General features: G+C 39.3%; 1 protein-coding gene and 1 long non-coding RNA gene across 2 annotated transcripts in view; one reads left to right on the top strand and one right to left on the bottom strand.

Moving 5' to 3' along the window:
* The window catches only part of fam135b (family with sequence similarity 135 member B), a 75,992-nt gene that overhangs the window by 50,613 nt on the left and 4,758 nt on the right, over nt 1–20,621 (top strand). Inside the window, exons 8-19 of the mRNA XM_067425546.1 lie at nt 3,136–3,289; nt 4,351–4,400; nt 4,524–4,679; nt 7,454–7,527; nt 7,710–7,864; nt 12,752–14,969; nt 15,874–16,040; nt 16,306–16,397; nt 17,230–17,327; nt 18,529–18,680; nt 18,933–19,043; nt 19,127–19,240. Coding sequence (XP_067281647.1) covers nt 3,136–3,289; nt 4,351–4,400; nt 4,524–4,679; nt 7,454–7,527; nt 7,710–7,864; nt 12,752–14,969; nt 15,874–16,040; nt 16,306–16,397; nt 17,230–17,327; nt 18,529–18,680; nt 18,933–19,043; nt 19,127–19,240 — 3,541 coding nt within the window. The remainder of the gene's footprint in view (nt 1–3,135; nt 3,290–4,350; nt 4,401–4,523; nt 4,680–7,453; nt 7,528–7,709; nt 7,865–12,751; nt 14,970–15,873; nt 16,041–16,305; nt 16,398–17,229; nt 17,328–18,528; nt 18,681–18,932; nt 19,044–19,126; nt 19,241–20,621) is intronic.
* LOC137047716 (uncharacterized) lies at nt 414–19,223 on the bottom strand. The gene is made up of 3 exons (XR_010899232.1): nt 19,114–19,223; nt 7,759–7,883; nt 414–445 (listed from the first exon to the last, which is right to left on the bottom strand). It is a non-coding gene; the product is annotated as an uncharacterized lncRNA (long non-coding RNA).

Here is a 20,621-nt window from a genome sequence, read left to right as displayed (position 1 = left end):
TTTCTCTTGCCTTTGGAGATTTCCATTTAGGCAGGAAATCGTAATGAGGTCTCTCGTCTCCGTATGGGTCCTACGTTTACACCCCCCCCTGCAGGGCACTTTATTAAGTGCAGTGTTACGCTGGAGGGAGGCAGCGTTTGATCATCGTAACGAGCCCAGCTTTAACAGCCTCAAACATGAGGAGCAAGCATCTCTCCCTCTCTCTTCTTTCTATAAGCGCTTTCTATAAGCCTCCTCAGCACTTTTACTTTACAATGAAGGATATGTGAGGCTTTTGCTCTTTATCATGCCCTTTTTCATATATATGCCACAAGATTAGATCTTTAAGTTAATTGGGTGATGAGCTGATGTTTTTGTCTTTTGCAAAAAGGGTTACTTAAAGTTAAAGGATGTTTGATTAATCATTGACTCACCTTCATGTTGTGTCAACCCTGCTTTCTTTCATCTGTAGAAAACAAAATATACAGTTTTGTCAGGTTTTCTCCTAATTATACAATCAACTTCTAAAAGCATGCAAAAAAAGGAGATTACTCTTTATTCCAATGGTCCACTTTAGACCTTCTACTAACTATAGGGTCATTCCTTGTCAAATCAACCAAATTTTGGAAACTTCCTTGAGTCAAATTTTAGATTTTGTTAATATTTTTTTTTTTTTTTCTGTAGAAAGACAAACATTAAGACAATAGTGATGGAAGCCAAAATATTGGAGTGCCAAATTACAGTCGGTTATGATATGACTAGAAAGATGGCTGCATTATTTAATTTTTACACAGACATTGGTAGGTCTATTAGTAAAATCGGTTGCCTTTAACAATCTTTGTTGCTTTATATGGCAATGGTGACAGTTCAAAAATGTGAAAGAAGTGCTTGTTTTTTTTTTGTCTCGATGTTTACATACCTGTAATTCAAGAAGTTTTAAAGATATCTCTATGTCCTCTTAACAAACTTTCCTTTTGGTTTCTTCATTTTAAAGGCCCTCGATAGTTCAGTCCCAGAGATATAGAGATCTTAATGCAGCTCTGTGAGTTAATTAGTCAATTTCAGTGACCATTTTGCACACAGCTGATACTTTTTAAATTCAAACATGAATATCTGAAGCACAAATAATGTTGAAAATCAACATTCACCCCAATTGCATAGAACAGGCATTGAGACAAACTTTCCCCCATTTTTGAACTATTACCGTTGGCATATAATGCAACAAAGATTGCTAAGGTTAGCAGGTTTTACTAATAGACATGGCAATCTCTATGTAAAAATAAAATGATGCTGCCATCTTTCTAAAGTCATTTTACATCCCTCTAATTTGGCTCCAAATATCAGGTGAAAATTGTTCTATTGACCGCCCTTTACAAAACAGTGGATTACTCAATACATTTGTGACATTTAATATTTTGGCTTTCATCACTCATCATGTTTATCTTTCTACAAAAAATTTGATCCGGGGACCTCTGGTTAAGTTGACACGGATTGATAAGTAACTTTGCAACTGCATACTTTTAGGTTAGGGTTAGGTGTTCAAGATTATATGTATTTCAAAGTTACTTATAGTTAATAGAATGTCTAAAGTGAGTGAACTTTAAAATAAAGTGCTTTTTATGCATTTTTATGCATATTCTAGATTCTTGAGATTCTTGAACGCAATCTATGATTGATGTTGTTTTTATGTGAGTGTAATATTATCAGGTTTTTTTTTACCAGCTGTTACAGGTACTTAAAAGTGCGAAATGTCAACAGAAAGCAGAACAGATGTTTGTTTGTGTGTGTGTGTGTGTGTGTGTGTGTGTGTGTGTGTGTGTGTGTGTGTGTGTGTGTGTGTGTGTGTGTGTGTGTGTGTGTGTGTGTGTGAGTGTGTGAGTGTGTGAGTGTGTGAGTGTGTGAGTGAGTGTGTGAGTGAGTGAGTGAGTGAGTGAGTGAGTGAGTGAGTGAGTGAGTGAGAGAGAGAGAGAGAGAGAGAGAGAGAGAGAGAGAGAGAGAGAGAGAGAGAATTCAGAATGCATCTGTTTGTCAAAACAACATGACTGAATGAAGATTACAAAGCTTCACACACATAATGACAGCGCTCACCACTATCTTTACACCTCAAACATACATACATTACACAGTATACACAAGTATGCAGTAAAACATATTAGAGGCCCAACAGACTCACATTCATCCCTGCATCAGCAATTTATGAGCCTTTGCTGCAAATATTTAGAGAATCACCTGCCTTTTCTGTTAGCTATAAAACTAAACATGTAAAAATAGCTTAAATTTAGTGTTAGAGTCAAACAAGCCTGTTTCCTCCCTTAAAAAGGTAACATGGTAATAATGATTTTTATTATGAATTAAACAAAATGTGTCAAAGAGTGACATATTATAAAGAATCTTATGCTGTTTTCTGTACAGTATGTTTACATCACTACCAGAGGGTCTGTCCTCTCAGAGAAGTATATGTGTGCACTTCCTGTCGACAGGACATCTCTGTGTCGTTCTCTATAAGCGAGTGCCACGTATACACACTTCTATTTTACTGCTGGGAAACTGACTGTTTAAAGTTTTACCCTGCGTTTGATCTTCATATAATTATTGAGCTTCAGGCTCAACTAAACATAAACATACAGCTGCTGTTCATAACAACCACATCACACATAAATGATAGATAGATAGATAGATAGATAGATAGATAGATAGATAGATAGATAGATAGATAGATAGATAGATAGATAGATAGATAGATAGATAGATAGATAGATAGATAGATAGATAGATAGATAGATAGATAGATAGATAGATAGATATAGACGGACGGACGGACGGACGGACGGAGACAGACAGACAGACAGACAGACAGACAGACAGACAGACAGACAGACAGACAGACAGACAGACAGACAGACAGACAGACAGACAGACAGATAGATAGATAGATAGATAGATAGATAGATAGATAGATAGATAGATAGATAGATAGATAGATAGATAGATAGATAGATAGATAGATAGATAGATAGATAGAGTGCTAAAGCTAAGAAAACCTTTGTTCAGCGTTTATGCAACCTTATGTGTGTGCAGAAATAAGAGCAAGAAGTGTGACATGCAGTTAAATCTGACCTCTACCCTGTATGTGTGTGTGTGTGTATTTGATTCCAGGGCAGTTTTTACGTGCCATCGGAGAACTGTCTGCAGAGAGCTTACACGTGGCACCGGCGCATCTGTAAACTGTTGCTGGCGGCTCACAGAGCTCTGCGCTCGTATTACACAGCACTAATGAAGGAGGTCCCTCAACTGCAACGCATAGAGATGGGTATAAACACAACCTCTTATGTAACTCATTCACTTTAAATGTGTATGGCTTTCTCTAAGATGGTTTAAAGGGACAGTTTCCTCAAAAATGACAATTCTGTCATTATTTACTCAACCTCATGTCTTTCAAAACATTACATAAATACTGTTCGGTTTCTTGCAGAAACCGATCGTTTCGTGTTTTAAGACATCAATGTATCATCACGAGCTGCAGGGTTTAATATGGATTGGTATGCATGTGTTTTTTACTCTCATAGTGGCTCTCAAAGAAAAAACCCTATTGACATGCATTATACGGCAATGGTTGTATTTAAAAATCTTTATTTGTGTTCTACTAAAGAAACAAACACACCTACATCTTGGATGCCCTGCTGGTAAACAAATAAACATTTAAATTTACAGTTTTGGGTGAACTATCCCTTTAAATCCTGACGTATTCAGACAGAGGTATCATGCCCATTGAAACGGAAGGGAATGCATTTGAATGCAGATTCCAGAAGACAAAAAAATATATTTTCATATTTGAAAATTTTGACTATGAAGCATATGATCACACCGGTTTGATTAAAACATTCAGTACGTCACGTCATCAACTGCTAAATTCAAATCTGCAAAATAGTCCTCCTAATATTTTTAATATTCTGGAATAGTGACAGTAAATGCATTAATATGTTCTTGCTTCAATAATTCAGATGGATATCAGGATATGATGACATTGCAGTAATTATTAGTATAGTAAAACTAGACTAAAGTTATATTCTAATAATTGCTATTTTTATCTGGGGATTCATTTTTCTATATGAAACATAAACAGTTCTGTTGTCACCCTCCTAAAGACTTTGCAAAATAAAAAAGTGAAATACACAGGGCTGAAATAAATAGGCAAGAGAAGTAATCAGAACATAGGCAAATGGGTTATGGGAAATGTAGTTCATGGTGAAAAAAAAGCAGATAGAAGGAGTGCACTCTGGTGGGGATCATGGGCACTCCAGCTGGTGATACTTTTTTTTGTCAATGACATTTTGCCTAGTCTAACGTTTTCCTAAATATTATTCTTTCCAGAGGACCTTCCCCTTGAAGAAACATTAAACCAGTTAGCCATTGAACTGCAGGTGTGGGAAACACTTTACTAATCACGTAACTGTTACAACATTCAATTAGTGCCAATGATGTAGGTTCTTTAACACCATCACATGAATGTTTTGTGACTAAATAAGACTTCTCTCTCTGTGTAGCTGCAGAGCGGCCATGAGAAGGTAGCCGAACTGATCAGTAAAGATCTGACGCAGCTCTGTGCTCAGCTATCTGCACTTTGGACACAGTTTTTGGAAGCCACGGTCCCTAATCCACATATCCGCTCATACCTGGCCCAGGAGCATCACACACTCAGGGTGAGTGAGGCTGGTTTAAGTTAGGCTGAAAAGTCCTAGACTAAATTTTTTCTGCTCTGCATGACTGTGAGGATTAATATGGTTATTCTACTTCTCATAAAACATTCACTGCTAGACTTAAGAGATAAAACCAGTTTAAATGGAAATGATCTCAAATACTAGTTGAAGATGTTATTGTAGCTTTACCCATTAATACACATGGTACTTCCTTGAAAATACATTCCAGCACAGCTACAAACACCATAATTAAATGATCATTCACAATATATAGTTCATTACAATCAACTCTGTTATGCTGCGTTCACACTGCACGCGAATGACGCGATTCGCGCAAGTGATTTACATGTTAAGTCAATGCAGAGACGCGAATAGGCATTCTGCGGCACGAATCGCACGAATGAGGCGGCGCGAATGGTGCGATTCACGCGAATGACGCAGCAATGATCACGCAAATTGAGCGTTTTGAATCGCTCAAGTTGAAAAATCTGAACTTTGGCGGATATTCGCGCCACGTTAACCAATGAGGAGCCTGCTTACTGCTGTCACGTGGTGAAGTGACGGATGGGAAACCCCAAGGCCAGAGTAATTTAAAAATACTACTGTATTGTGTCACAAAATGTACTTTTAATAGTTTTTCAGGCGAGAATGTAGTTGTTTAAAGCTCAAATAAGTGATTTATTTATTAAGAGAGCTCCTATTTGAAAATTTGATCTGGTGTTTTCGGAGGTGTGAGACCCAGGCGATCACCGGAGCTCAGCGCTCATCAACCCCGGTGAGAGCAGCCTTAACTCGGATAGTCCTTCTGCCGACTGCCGCTGCCTGGCAGAACCCCCTCCCATGACGCGAATTCGCGTCTGTTGTGTAGTGAATGTCACACGCGAATGAAGCGAATGGATTCAAATTGTTCACGCGTACAACTTCGCGCGAATAGCGCGATTTATTCGCGTTATTCGCGTCTGGTGCGGAGTCGCGTCATAACAACTTTAAACAACTACATTCTCGCCTGAAAAACTATTAAAAGTACATTTTGTGACACAATACAGTAGTGTTTTTAAATTACTCTGGCCTCTGGGTTCCCCTATGGATTTCCCATCCGTCACTTCACCACGTGACAGCAGTAAGCAGGCTCCTCATTGGTTAACGCGGCGCGAATATCCGCCAAAGTTCAGATTTTTCAACTTGAGCGATTTGAATGCCTATTAGAATGCCTATTCGCGTCTCTGCATTGGCTTAACATGTAAATCCCTCGCGCGAATCGCGTCATTCGCGTGCGGTGTGAACGCAGCATTAGAGAACTACATATGGCAATTTATCTGTTCAATCAAATACCCTAGTCACGTGTTGAGTAATAAAAACACCATCTCCAGGTGCTTTTACATTATTTTAAATCCCTCAGTTATCGGCATCTCCGAAAAGGCAATGTTGATTCTTGTTTTATTACGAGCTCTGTCACATTTTCTTTTTGTCAGTAGACTCTCCTCTGTTCAGTGTTTTTTTGTTTTTGTTTGTTGAGATTTAGCTGATTTAGTCAACCGTTCTTGTTCGTTGTTAAATTAACATATGCCACTCCTACACCAGACACGTGTCAAAGTAGCGGAGCAACTTTTCTCAATTTACAGATAAGACGAGGCACACATGGGCGATGTATGTACGCAATTTCCAACAAAAACCGTCCAGGCAGGTCTAAAATATAAACACTTATGGTAATATTTTTACCATAGTGAATCAGAATAACAGAGACATGTTTTAGAAGCAGCATTAATGTTGCATTGACTCGTTATTTAAATTCTGTCACTTTTGAACAAAAAATAGTTACACAGTGTACCTTTAAATATCATGTTTCACTCAGAAATAAGTCAAATTACAGAAGTAAAATGGGTTGAAAAGGTCATTTCAATTTTTATGAGCATGTTCAACAACACCATTAGATGTTTTCTAACCCTGAATTTCAGTGCCATACAGGGTACATTTAGAATGCGACAAGCCCATTTTTTCTTGATGAAATATATAAATTCAAATACAATAGCTAACTCAATAATCACAGTACCAAATTGGCATTATTCCCTGATTGCTAACAGTATAATTTGTCTCTAGTCAGTCTGATTTATATTATTGGAATAAACTGCGGTTCACAGACTCTTCCCAGCATCCCCCACAACTCTGATTTCTCTTGAGCAATGCATTAGACATAGAAACTTCCTCTCTTCTGATACATGCAGAAATTCCACCCACAGGACAGCTCAGCTTTTAATTACAGAACTGTGAGTTATTATAATGATGAAAAAGATGAAGAGATGAATCCAATTTTGCCTTTATTACTGGAGCGGTTTTATTTCTCTCTCGTACGCGACAAGGTTCCTTAATAAAATATTTCTGCTCACCGTGGAGAATGTGTCTGATCTTAAAAAAGAAATATAAGACACGATATTGTAATGCATTCAAAATGTGCCTACAAGACAAATACACCAGGAATGATGTATAACTCAGCATGATCTACAGTGACTTGTACAGTATACTTATCTGTAAAGGAATTATTTTCAAATGGGTGATTCTTCAATGAGATTTTAAAGAAAGGATTGTTTAAAAAGCAACACAAAAAAACAAGGTAAGGCTACATAAGGTTTTCACACAGTTTTTTTTTTTTTTAATCACAGATTCTACTTCGGATGTTTAAAATAGTACTATTATATTACATTTATTAGGTAGCCTATTTATGTGTACATGAGTCGATTTGAATACTTTGTCCAAAGTATTAAATGTATGTGTTTGCACAGGTGAGGAGATTTTCTGAAGCGTATTTCTTCACGGAACATCCCAAAGAGTCCTCGCTTACATTTCAGGAGGAGCTGTGAGTCTTTTTGTATACTCTTTCTCTTTCAGACATATAGCTATCAACACAGAGACATAACCTTACTTGTTCTAAATAAAGCTAATTATTACTACTGATGACTCTTACAAAAAACTATTGTGCCGATAAAAGACGTGAACCAAGAAATACAGACTGAAACGGCTGTGTATCCCTCATTATAGTATCAACAGACACGCACAGGTGGCCACAGAGATGCGAAACTCCGATTACCTGCTCCGAATGCCTCCACTTCCTGTGGAATGCCTGGACATTGACGGAGACTGGAGCAGCCTGCCAATCATCTTCGAGGACAGATACGTGGACACGCCCTGTTTAGGTGACAGCCAACAGAGATCCTGTGTAAAAAAGAACAAATGAATGAATACATGAATAATTAATGGACAAAACTAATGAATGGACACAAGAACGAGCATATGAACAAACAAGCTACTTAATAAATTAATGAATATGTTAGCTAATTATATAATTAATGAACAAACAAAATAATAAACCAACAAAATAATAAATGAAGGAACATAATGAGCTTTCGATTAACTATTAACTATATGGGGTATGTAATAGTGTAAATATATATTTTGTGCAACAATAATTAAAGGTCCCGTTCTTCGCGATTCCATCTTTCAAACTTTAGTTAGTGTGTAATGTTGCTGCTAGAGCATAAATAATACCTGTAAAACAAGGGCGTAGGTTTGGTCTCAGCTTTGGTGGGGACATCCCACCAGGTTTGCCCAGATTATATAGTCTATTATTTATTACTGCGTATGGAATTGCACCATAGTTTAGGAATGAATACGATTATTAATTTATGAGGCTTTTCAGCCCAAACCAGTACCATAATAATAATAATAAAAAACAAAATACTCTTTAATTGTCAAGTTCATTAATAATTTTCAAAACTGATTTGGAAAAAAAACCAACATGCATACAAAATAACTTATTTTCAATATAAAAAATGATTGTGGACTGGATTTTTTATTTTATTTTATTGAGCATTATCACATTATTGAGCATGTCAAAGATTAGTAACAACTTTAGATTTGATGCATTGTTAGTTTTTGTACAGGATCAGTTTTTGTTTCTCCCTCATTTACTGTTTGTGGCTGTTTTTGCCCCATTGACTTCCATTATAGCCACATTTTTTTATTTTAAAGCCATTATGTATATAATCATGCACAATCACTTTTTATATTGAAAATAAGTTATTTTGTGTGTACGTTTTTTTTTTCAAAATCAGATTTGAATCAGTTTTTGAAAATCATTTATGAACTTGGCATTTAAAGAGTGATAGTATTGATAAGAGTGACAATTAAACATTGACAACAGCTCAACAATAAACATGGAATCAAGTAGGCCTATGCAAGCTTGCAACAGAACACATTTTATATTATTTTACATTTGATTATTTTATGGGGATGGCTCACCCAAGAATAAAAATTCTGTCATCATTTACTCGCCCTCATGATGTTCCAAACCTGTATGAGTTTCTTTCTTCTGCTGAACACAAAAGAAGATATTTTGAACAAAGTTTGTAACCAGGCTGCTTTGGGGGCACCATTTACTTCCATGGTAGGAATTCAACATAACAAAGAAATGTATACAGGTTTAAAAAGGAAATTGACAGATTTTTACTTTTTGGGTGCACTGTCTCTTTAAGCAGTCATTCTGAACCAGTAACCACTTTACTGACAAAAATGTTCTGAAATTGAAAAATTTAATTAAATTTTCTATATTAATTTACTATTATGACTATATTATTATGCAATTATTTGTCCCACTTTTATCAATTTTTTTTTTTAAATGTCAAACTTTATATGACAGGATTATTTATTATTAATATAGTATATAGCTAAATGATGAATTAATAACATTAATTAGGCTATACCGGTCTAATGTCTAGAAAAATAAGTCTGCCAAGCTTTGATAATGTATGGAATATTATATTAATATATTATCCATTAAAAAAACAATAGGCCTACCTAGAAGCAAGGATGTGTCCGTCATCGCTGCTGCTTTCAGTCACAGTCTGAGACACTGAAATGCTTCTCTGCAAAGGTTGCAGTTTGTCTTAGGTTCATCGTAAGTTACTGGTCAGACCCACTGATACCTTTTTTTTTCTATTCAGCCGAATCAGCCCTATATCTGGAAATCCTCTTGCGTTTAAACGGTGGACGCGAGATTGACATGTTTTTAAAAAAGCGCGCAAATTTACAGCGCATGTTCTCTAGACTCCGTCGCTATGGCAGCAAAGCTGCTCAAACGCAAACTTGTGCATCGCGTCCCGGGACGGACGGCGGGACGCGTCATTTTGCTTGTAAATACGGAACGATAAGGAATCGATCCATATAGCAGCACAAAGGAGTTTGCTAAAATATTGGTGGGGACAATTTTGCCACCTTAAAATATTGATTGGGACTAGTACCTAGCGTCCCCCCCTAAACCTACGCCCATGCTGTAAAATTATAAAGCTCAAAGTTCAATGCCAAGCGAGATATTTTATTTAACAGAAGTTCCCTTTCAAAGCCTACAGCGAACGGCCGGTTTGGACTACAGCAGGAAGTGCAGGGATGTAATGATGTCACTAGAACCGTTTTTTGACTAACCCTCCGCCCACAAGAACACGCAAAATAGGGGGCGTGGTCTTGTTGCTCTCCCACGTGGAGAAGAGCTTATGGTAAGAGGCGGGACCTTTCCGGGCAAAGTGCGCTAAGCTGCTGTCCAATCACAACACAGGAAGCGCTGGCCCAATCAGAACTCGTTATGTTTTTCTGAAGGAGGGACTTCATAGAACAAGGAAATCATCAGGCTGTTTTTAGGACAGAGGAAACAGCGCTGTACAGATAAGTAAATTATGTGAAAAATACAGTTTTTTTACACGCGAAACATGAACTCATGTTATATTGCACACTCTAAACACAATCAAAGCTTCGAAAACACGCGAAGAATGGGACCTTTAAATATCTGATGACTAAGTGCAATTCACCTTTATTCCACAAGGTGGCAAAGTCTGATACACAGCGATGAAGTGACGTTTCACTCAGCAATTTACTGCAGAGCAAGTACTGGACGCAATCAAATATTACTGTCACTGTCACTTGATGGTGGTTCTGGTGAAGAAGCGCGACCTGTCAGCGACCAAAATATTGATTTTGAAGATGTTAAAGTTGCCCTGGAATGATTTGAAACAATATGTTAAATTGTTCTCTGATATCTACATAGAGGGTATGTGGCTTATTTAAGGGCAAAAATTGTCCAGATACAGGTTTACAGGTCCATTTACAACTAACAATTGTCCCTAGGATGTAATGCTCTGTTTTTGCCTTATTTGGAAGAGTCATGAATATTAATGTTGAGCTCTGCTCTGATTGGCTTATTTCAGTAGCTCACAGCAGTTCAGCTGTTCAGCGAAGCAGCTCGTGAGTCCTAACCGTCCTGACAGAACACAGACCGACTGAATGACACTAAGCAGAACATCTCAAATGGAGATTGATAAAATGCAGCTTACTTGTTTATTGGTGTTTTCAGATCACCCGCGCGGAAGAGAGAGCTTGCGTACATATGGTTGCCAGATTGTACATGTTTAGGTAAAACACTGGATAGTATACGTGTTATTTTCACAGAAAAGCTCTGATCGGGGGATTTAAATAACTGAAATCTGGCAACTGCACGAACGCTCTTCATTCCCCCCTGACAAAACCAAAACCAGTATACTATCCAGTGTTTTAGTTATACATGGTACTTGGAGTTTCCTATTGTTACTGTCCTAACGTTAGCATGTTATCTAGACAATGAGGTCTCTCTAAGAAACTTTCAATTTAATCAGAAATTGTTTAAACAGTCAATAAGTGCTTGCAGGAATATAGTTGCCCCTTTCTTCAGTTTAAGACGTTGAGCGAAGCTTGCATGAAATGGGATGAGCAAACGAACGATTTTCAATTAAATTGTTGCAGTATCGGATTATAATAAACATCAACCAAGACTGTGGGAAGGGTAGAAAAGTCCTCACGTCCCCTGCACAGCCTGGAACATGACATTTGTGTTCATGAGAGCTGCTGTTTTCCCTATCCTAGTGTGATGCTTGTTTACCTGCAGTCCCGATGATTCGGCTCCGTCAGTTCCGCCTGACAATGAACATGTTCAGACAGATAGAAATGTTGGGGGCGTACATAATAATGATCCCAGCGATTGCATCACATTTGGCATTATGCTGAGAATCACTTATTTTACTTTGGTGTTTTTCATCCATAAGATTTACATAAGAAGTAGGAGGCAAAGGTATTTGAGACTCACAGTATGTGATTTCATGATTTCATGATTTCATGTTTCTAATAACTCTTATTATTTCACTATGGCAAGATTAATTAAATTTTTCATTCTAATATCCATATATCCATAACGTAACGAAATATGCTTTATTTTATTCCTTTGTTATTAAAATATCAGAAGAGTCTTATACTATTGTCACAGTTTAAAATCCATCCGTGTTAGATTTAGATCTGGGTCATTAAAGACCCAAATATGTAAGAATGATTGGTGAAACAGTCATGCACTTAAAGAGTTAGTTCACCCGAAAATGTAAATTATGTCATTAATGACTCCATTCATCTTCAGGACACAGTTTAGGATATTTTATATTTAGTCCGAGAGAGTATGCAAGTGTATGCACACATACGGTCCATGTCCAGAAAGGGAATAAAAACATCATCAGAGTAGTTCATATGTGACATCAGTTAGTTCATTAGAATCTCTTGAAGCATCGAAAATACATTTTGGTCCAAAAATAACAAAAACTACGAATTTATTCAGCATTGACTTCTCTTCCGTGTTTGTTTTCCATCCGCAAACAAAGATTTGAACGGTTATGAATCAGTGTATATTGATTCAGAATTCGGATCACCAATGTCACGTGATTTCAGCAGTTTGACACGCGATCCGAATCATGAATAATTTTTGGGTGGACGAACCCTTTAAGGGTTAACATGATGAACTAACAAATGAGTGAACTAAAGAATGTAGGAAATGAATGAGTAAATGAACAGAAGAATTAATGAACGAGTGAACAAATAAAATGAAGGAACAAGCGGATGAATGAACGAGAAGATAAACTAAATATATAGGTCAACAAAACATGGTGTTGACCAAAGGCATACGAAGTATCTTTCATTTTTTTCTATTAACATAACACTTTTCTGTTTCTCTGTTCTAGACTACAACCCTCATGAACAAAATCAGACTGTCTTGAACGCTCAGCCATGTCCTGAGCCAACCAGAACTATTAGTCCAGTTGAAGGAACACAGGACACTGATTCACCAGCATCACCCCCTGAGAAACCTCCCTGTGAAGATTGCGTAGATTTTCCAACATACATGGCGCTGACTGGCCAGCAGGAGGATTGCATCACTGACTATAAAGAGACCAGACCTCAACCAGAGACACTGATTGACCGTGTATCTGAGGCAGATATCGACAGAAGCGAATGCATCATGACAAGCAGCGATTCAAGAATTGAGTCTGTTGATGAAGACACATGCCGATATGAAACTGAGGAAGGATTCGATGTTGAATGTAGGTCTGTAGACAGCGATGACACAATAGATACGGGTAACCTGGAGAAAACCTGTTGCCAAAAAGAAACAGATGACTTTAATGAATCTGATCATGCAGGTCTAAAACAAACTAATATTACCCAAAGTACTGATTTTAGTAGCAGACAGGCATTGCTGCCTGTTCCAACAGATGCTGCAGAACTTCCCGACCTCACCAGTCTTGACAGCTTCGAGTTCTTGCCCACTCATAACCATGACAACCATCTTCAAACACCAGGGAATACTGGGAGTCTTGGCAACAAGGAGCCACAGTCGGTATTAGATGACAGATACATTGAAGCACCTGCAAAGGATTATGGGAGCAAGGATACATCACCAGCTAATCTACTGAACACCAAGTCTTCTTTAGCCACGTCCCCTTCTCGTAACATTCTACAACAGAACCGTCGCTTGTCCGAGAACCCGCCCAGGGGCGCATTCTTGGGCGGGGCTAAGCTAATGAACCGCTCCTCCTCTGTGATCTCGGATTCCGGTATTGAGAGCGAGCCAAGCTCTGTGGCCTGGACCCTGGAGGGTCGAGGAGTTGTCGCAGGGAGTCGTGACGTCTTGCAGAACTTGGCGCGGCGTTCGGCAGCGCATCAGAGCTCTCTGGAGGGCCTACAGACGGAAAGTCACGGCAGCCTGCCCAGTGCCACACAGGCCTCTTTAACCTCCATAAGCTCGCTCCCGTACGAAGAGGAAGAGGAGAGGCAGCTCAACACCTTGACCAAATCCGCCTCGGCGCCGCAGATCAGCAGCCCTGAGGACACTGAGGATGATCGTGAAACACCCAATCAGGTGGACTGTGTGGCCAATCAGCTGAGGCTGAGTGAGGAAGCAGCCAGTGAGGTGAAGCGGAATCTTCAAGGCATTACTAGGGAGGACAAAGAGGAAACAACCAATCAAGAGAAAAGCAGTGTTTGTGTGGCCAATCAGCTGAGGCTGAGTGAGGAAGAAGCCAAAGAGGTGAAGAAGAATCTTCAAGGCGTTATTAGGGAGGACAGAGAGGAATCGATCAATCAGAAGGAGAATATTTGTGTAGCCAATCAGCTAAGGCGGAGTACTGAAGCAGCCAATGAGGTGAAGTGGAATCTTCAAGGTGTTACTAGGGAGGATGGAAACCAGACAAGCAATCAGGAGACCGACACAAATGAGTCGTCCAATCAGGAAAAGGTAGATCTTGATTTTGTAAATACAGAAATGTTACTATACCAGCAATTTTTGGTGGATAATGGTGTTGAAAATGCCACAGTGGAGGAACTGACTGAAAACTCTGAGGAATGCCAAGGAAACGTATCGCTTAAAGAGTATTCTGGTGTAGTAGATGGCAACACAGAGATTTGTAGCTGTGGAAATGAATATTGCAAACACAAAGGGGTGCTAGATTCAAAGGGATATGATGACATCAGTGTCTGTAACATTCATTTGAATGAACTAGAAGAAGTAAGTATGGAGAACCTCCCAGATATACCAACCAATGGCAAGAGCAGTCATGGAATTACAGCCAATGAGAAAGAAAGGCCTGCAGATCTCATCAAGCTTCCGGCCAATGAGAGAGAGCAGCAGGCACTAGAGGGGCAGAGCAAACTCAATAAAGTGCCAAGTACAGGTTTGGCATTCATGAATAAAAAGGTGGTGGAGGTTGTGAACCTGTCAGTTTCGTGCGCTCCCACATGTCTGCCCTTCTCGTCCGTACTTCGTGATTCACCGTCTGTCAGTGGAATCTCCACACGCCAAGCCACCTCCCCCATTACCCATCAACCCCTGGGCTCCTTCGGAATCATCTCCTCCAACACCTTCTTCGGTGCTGACCAGGAAGTCAACGAGAGAATGATTAAGTAAGGTTTTCTTTGATTTAAACAAAGGGTGCATCTCAATCAGCTCCTACATTCAAACATTCACCGCATAAAAAGTCTCACAATGCACCGTGAAAACCAGGGAGCATCGATGTTCCCCTAACGGAAATTCTGAAGCATGAAGCATAAATTACGTGAGCCAACTCAATACACATAATGACATGGTAGACAGGTAATGAACACAATCTAGCTAACATTTATTAGTTATTTATTAATTTTTATTGTTGCACGTAGACATAAAGAGCAGAGTATTTAACATAATGTACTTTAAAGTGTTACTAGGGAGGATGGAAACTAAACAACCAATCCTGAGACTGACACAGATGAGTCATCCGATCAGAAAATGACTTTCCTGATAGGATTTTCTTTTGAAAATATAGGCATGTCACTATACCTATAGCAGTGGTTTTGAATGGAAATCACAGTTGAGAAACTGACGGAAAAATGATCATATAGACTACTTTTAATTAAATTAACAAATAATGTCAGAAAGATATAAATTCGGCTGTTCTTCATAAATGCCAGTAGTGATGTTGTACAATGAAGACAGATATCATCAGATGGAGTCATCAGCCAGGGTCCTTACTATCCTTACCAGTGCCTGAATATGTGCACATGATATACAGATTTGCAGCCTGCCCTACGAAGCTAAAGAACTGATTGAGATGCACTCAAAGCTTCATGCTTAAAGTCAGCAACAATTTGTATTGTTAGTGTAAATAATATTTCTAAATCAGTCACTACTGTAGGAATTCTCAAAAATGTCAATTTCCCTATCGATCAATGATTTTAAAACACCTTAGCAACTGCATAGCAACACCCTGTTACTATTTAAATACTACTTTAGTACATTGTCGCGTTAAAGTTCTTCATTGTTGTCTTATAGCTTCTATAAGGCGAAGGAAGCCCTGCTGTGTGAGCTGGTGTTCAGAGGCACTCTCTACAGTGATCTGCCTTACCTCGCCTCCGATCATCCATACTTCCCCCCTGAGGAAGACGACACAGAGTTTGAGGATGGGATACACCTTGTGGTGTGTGTCCATGGACTCGACGGTAAACGTTCCAACCTTAAAGACATACATTCAGATTTATCTGTATCTGTGGTACATTTACATTTATGCATTTGGCAGACGCTTTTATCCAAAGCGACTTACATTGCATTCAAGGTACACATTTTACATTATTGTCAGTTCTTGCTTTCCCTGGGAATCAAACCCATGACCTTGGCGTTGCTAGCGCCACGCTCTACTGGTTGAGCTACAGGAAAGCCATTGAGCTACAGGAAAGTACAATTTTTGTGACTGTTTTTTTTTACCAGGAAACAGCGCAGATCTGCGGTTGGTCAAGACATTTATAGAGCTCGGGCTGCCAGGATCTAGACTGGACTTCCTCATGTCAGAACGCAACCAGGTAGAACCTCAATCCAACCAGCACAATTGTTGAACTCCATTCAGCCATTCAGAGCACTTGGGATGTTAATGACAATGACAATGACAAAGTCAAGGAGCTGAATCCAAAATCGCCCCCCTAAACCCTCAATCACTATTTCTTACTTTAGTCCACTTATACCGTTCACTTGAAGGAGTGAATGAAAACGAGTGTTTGAATTCGGACAGCCGCTGTGTGTAGCGTTACATATGCTGTACACTCGTTATTTAAGTGCAATGTGGGATTGAATGAGTGCACTCAATAATGTCCACTATGGTTTCGGACACAGCTACAAATGGCTGTCTCTTCAAATAATGCCCTATTTTGAGGGTATGGGGGCGATTTCAGATTCAGCCAAGGGTTAGATCAGAATACATCTGCAGTGCAGTTTAAGATCATGACAAAAAAAAAAAAAAAAACCTGGAGAATATGAGCCAGGAAGTCATAATAAACCATTGGGAAGACTTTTGACATTTAAAACGTAATTAAAAATAGACAATTAATACGTTTGACAGTTAAACAAATAATATGAATGACTGAATTGATAAACAAAATAAACAACAACAACAACAAAAAAACTAAATATTTTTTCATATCGAAATATGAGGCCATTTTTTTCTGCTCAGAGCTACAGTATGTCATTATTTTATAAACTTTATAAAAGCAATTATCACTGTGACCAGTTAACGCCATAGTTGCGCACAGCAACCAATCAGTGAGCTTCAATGCCCCTCAACAACCAATCACTTTCATATGTTCCCCTGTATATGTTTGATTAGCGTTCGGTTAACATTCCTTCATTTTCTGTCTCCAGGTGGATACATTTGCGGATTTTGACACAATGACTGACAGACTTATGGATGAAATAATTCAGCACATCCAGCTGTATAACCTCACCATCAACCGAATCAGGTTCATGAACATATTACCTTCACCAAGAGCAGAGAACTCACCATCATCAATGCATTCAAACCATAGTCAATTTCAGCAGCACAGTATTAGAGCTTAAACTATGTGTCTGAACTATTTGTAGATATTAAATGTCAGGTATTTTTTGCATCCAATTGGTTATGATATATCTACTAGCAAAGTCTAACCAGGCCATACCAACCAGTCAAATAATGACAATATATGACTTTTTAAAACCCTTTGATCCTAAACACAATGTACACAAAAACACACATTTCAGACTAGTGTGCCCCCTTGTGGTTGGACATTTAGGTGCATCTGCCACAACCACTTTACAGTAGCTGATCATGTCATTGCTCGTATTTATGACATATGTAATCTTCGGTGGTTGCTTGCTACCAAATAGTATGTTTTTTGTTTTTACCAAATAGTAAGATTTGCCTTCAAATGCTTGATCCAAAGTACATGTAACATGAAGTATAAAGCTTCACTTTAATAAAATGCTTTTAGAGTCAACAATACAAATAGTGTACCAGAAGTTAAAGAGTGATATTGGCTCCTGGATGGTATAGAGCACTGGTTCCCAACCACGCACGTTCCTGGAGGGATGCACATTTTGCATGTCTTCTCATTCAGTCATCGGCTCATTAGTAGTGACTCCAAAACCTGATGTGGGTGTGTCAGACAAAGGAAATATGCAAAATGTGCACTGTTGGAGGGCCTCCAGGAATGTGGTTGGGAACCATTGTTGGAGATCAGTCTGGGTATAGAGACCACTAGACCGTCCTAGAACTGCATATGCTATACTTTTTATTACCACAAGGTGGCAGTACAATAAAAGAAAGGTAATGTTTAGAATTCAGAAGCAATTAAATCTAAACGTTTTTTACACAATGCACTGGAAAACGGAACAAACGTGTCTCCTAGTTCAGTTTTAATCTTAATGTTACACTCATTTAATGGTCTTTTCATATTCCTTCCATTCTCTGTCCTCTCTGTCTTTATTCCTATTCTAAAGTCTCTAATGTCTTTTCAAAATCAGATGTTAAAAAAGAGTTTAATGAATATCGTGAGAGACTTAATTAAAGCTGTAGCTCTAGAAGTAAAATGTAGAAATGATTTTAATGAGTAGGGACCTACAAACTGAATTCTCGTTTTATTTTTGGAAAGTTTGATGCCTGACTTTTTTGTTTCTCTTCTGCAGTTTTATTGGGCACTCTTTGGGGAACGTCATCATTCGCTCTGTTCTGACCCGACCCAGATTTCGCTGTTACCTCTGTAAACTCCACACATTCCTGTCCCTGTCTGGACCCCACCTGGGAACGCTGTATAACAACAGCACGCTGGTCAGCACAGGTACACACAGAAATACATACACATAGAAACCCTTCAAAAGTTTGAGGTCAGTACAATTTTTTTTATAGAAATGAACACTTTCATTCAGCGAGGATGTATTAAATTGATTAAAAGTGATAATAAAGACATTCATAATGTTACAAAATATTTCTATTTTTCAAATAAATGCTTTACTTTCTGTTCATCAAAGAATCCTGGAAAAATGTATCATGGTTTCCAGATGTCCTTCTAAACACCTTATGACTTCTTCAGGTCTATGGCTAATGCAGAAACTGAAGAAGTCCGGATCCCTACTGCAGCTTACGTTCAGGGACCACACTGACCCCCGTCAGACCTTCCTCTACACACTCAGCAAGAAACCAGGTACAGACACATGGGCAAATAAGCAAGGAGACACACCAACACATATGAATAAATAACTATGTTTTCTTACTTTCTTTGCCCAGGTCTCCAGTTTTTTAAGAACGTGGTCTTGGTGGCCTCCCCACAGGACCGATACGTGCCCTTCCACTCAGCCCGCATTGAGATGTGTCGGACAGCCCTTAAAGACAGAACCACAGGTCTGTTAACTCAAAAACTTCCTGTTCCATCCTAGAACTACTAAGAAATAAGTTTATATATATATATAAATAAGTTATATATATATATAAACAGGCACGCACAAAGCATGCGTCAACATTTTGTCCTCAAAGTTGATTTGTTAGAAGCAGGAAAAATGGGCAAGAGTAATGATTTAAATGAGTGAGTTTGACAAAGGCCAAATTAGGATGGCTAGACGACTGGGTCAGAGCATCTCCAAAGCTGCAGCTCTTGTGGGGTGCTCCCAGTCTGCAGTGGTCAGTATCTATCTAAAGTGCTCCGAGGAAGGAACAGTGGTGAAGTGGCGACAGGGTCATGGGCGGCCGAGGCTCATTGATGCACGTGGGGAGTGAAGGCTGGCCCGTGTGGTCCGATCAAACAGACGAGCTACTGGAGCTCAAATTGCTCAAGAAGTTAATGCTGGTTCTGATAGAAAGGTGTCAGAATACACAGTGCTTCACAGTTTATTGTGTATAGGGCAGCATAGATGCAGACCAGTCAGGGTGCCCATGCTGACCCCTGTCTACTGCTGAAAGTGCCAACAGTGGGCACGTGAGCAACAGTACTGGACCACTAGGCAATGGAAGAAGGTGGCCTGGTCTGATGAATCACGTTTTCTTTTACATCACGTAGATGGCCGGGTGCGTGTGCGTCGCTTAGCTGGGGAACACATGGCATCAGGATACACTATGGGAAGTAGGCAAGCCGATGGAGGCATTGTGATGCTTTGGGCAATGTTGAGTCCTGCCATCCATGTGGATGTTACTTTGACACGTACCACCTACCTAAGCATTGTTTCAGACCATGTTCACCCTTTCATGGAAACGGTATTCCCTGGTGGCTGTGGCCTCTTTCAGCAGGATAATGCTCCTGGCACCAAGCAAAAATGGTTCAGGAATGGTTTGAGGAGCACAACAATAAGTTTGAAATGTTGACTTGGCCTCCAAATTCCCCAGATCTCAGTCCAGTTGAGCATCTGTGGTATGTGCTGAACAAACAAGTCCGATCCATGGGCCGCACCTCGCAACTGACAGGACTTAAAGGATCCCCAGCTAATATCTTGGTGTCAATACCACCTTATCCTTGTTATCACATCCACCTCCCATGTCTGTTCAAATCCCGCTCTGAGTGGTTTGAGTAGAACTGGAGGGGTTACGTTGGCTCTGTGACCCTGATGGGAGTGAAAGTAATGGAGGCCAGCTAGTAAAGAAATGTACAGGTAAACCTCACTCCCCTGGCCTCAAGAGGCCCGCTCGGAGTGGTGTCAATGTAACTGGAGGAGGTTACATTGGTGCTGTGACCTGGGTGGGAGTGTGTATAATGGAGGCTAGCTAGTAAAGACCTCACTGCCCTGGCCTCAAG

The sequence above is a fragment of the Pseudorasbora parva genome, chromosome 19 (genome assembly GCF_024679245.1).
Source record: "Pseudorasbora parva isolate DD20220531a chromosome 19, ASM2467924v1, whole genome shotgun sequence".
In the NCBI taxonomy this organism is placed as follows: domain Eukaryota; kingdom Metazoa; phylum Chordata; class Actinopteri; order Cypriniformes; family Gobionidae; genus Pseudorasbora; species Pseudorasbora parva.
This window is presented reverse-complemented; position numbering and strand designations above follow the sequence as displayed.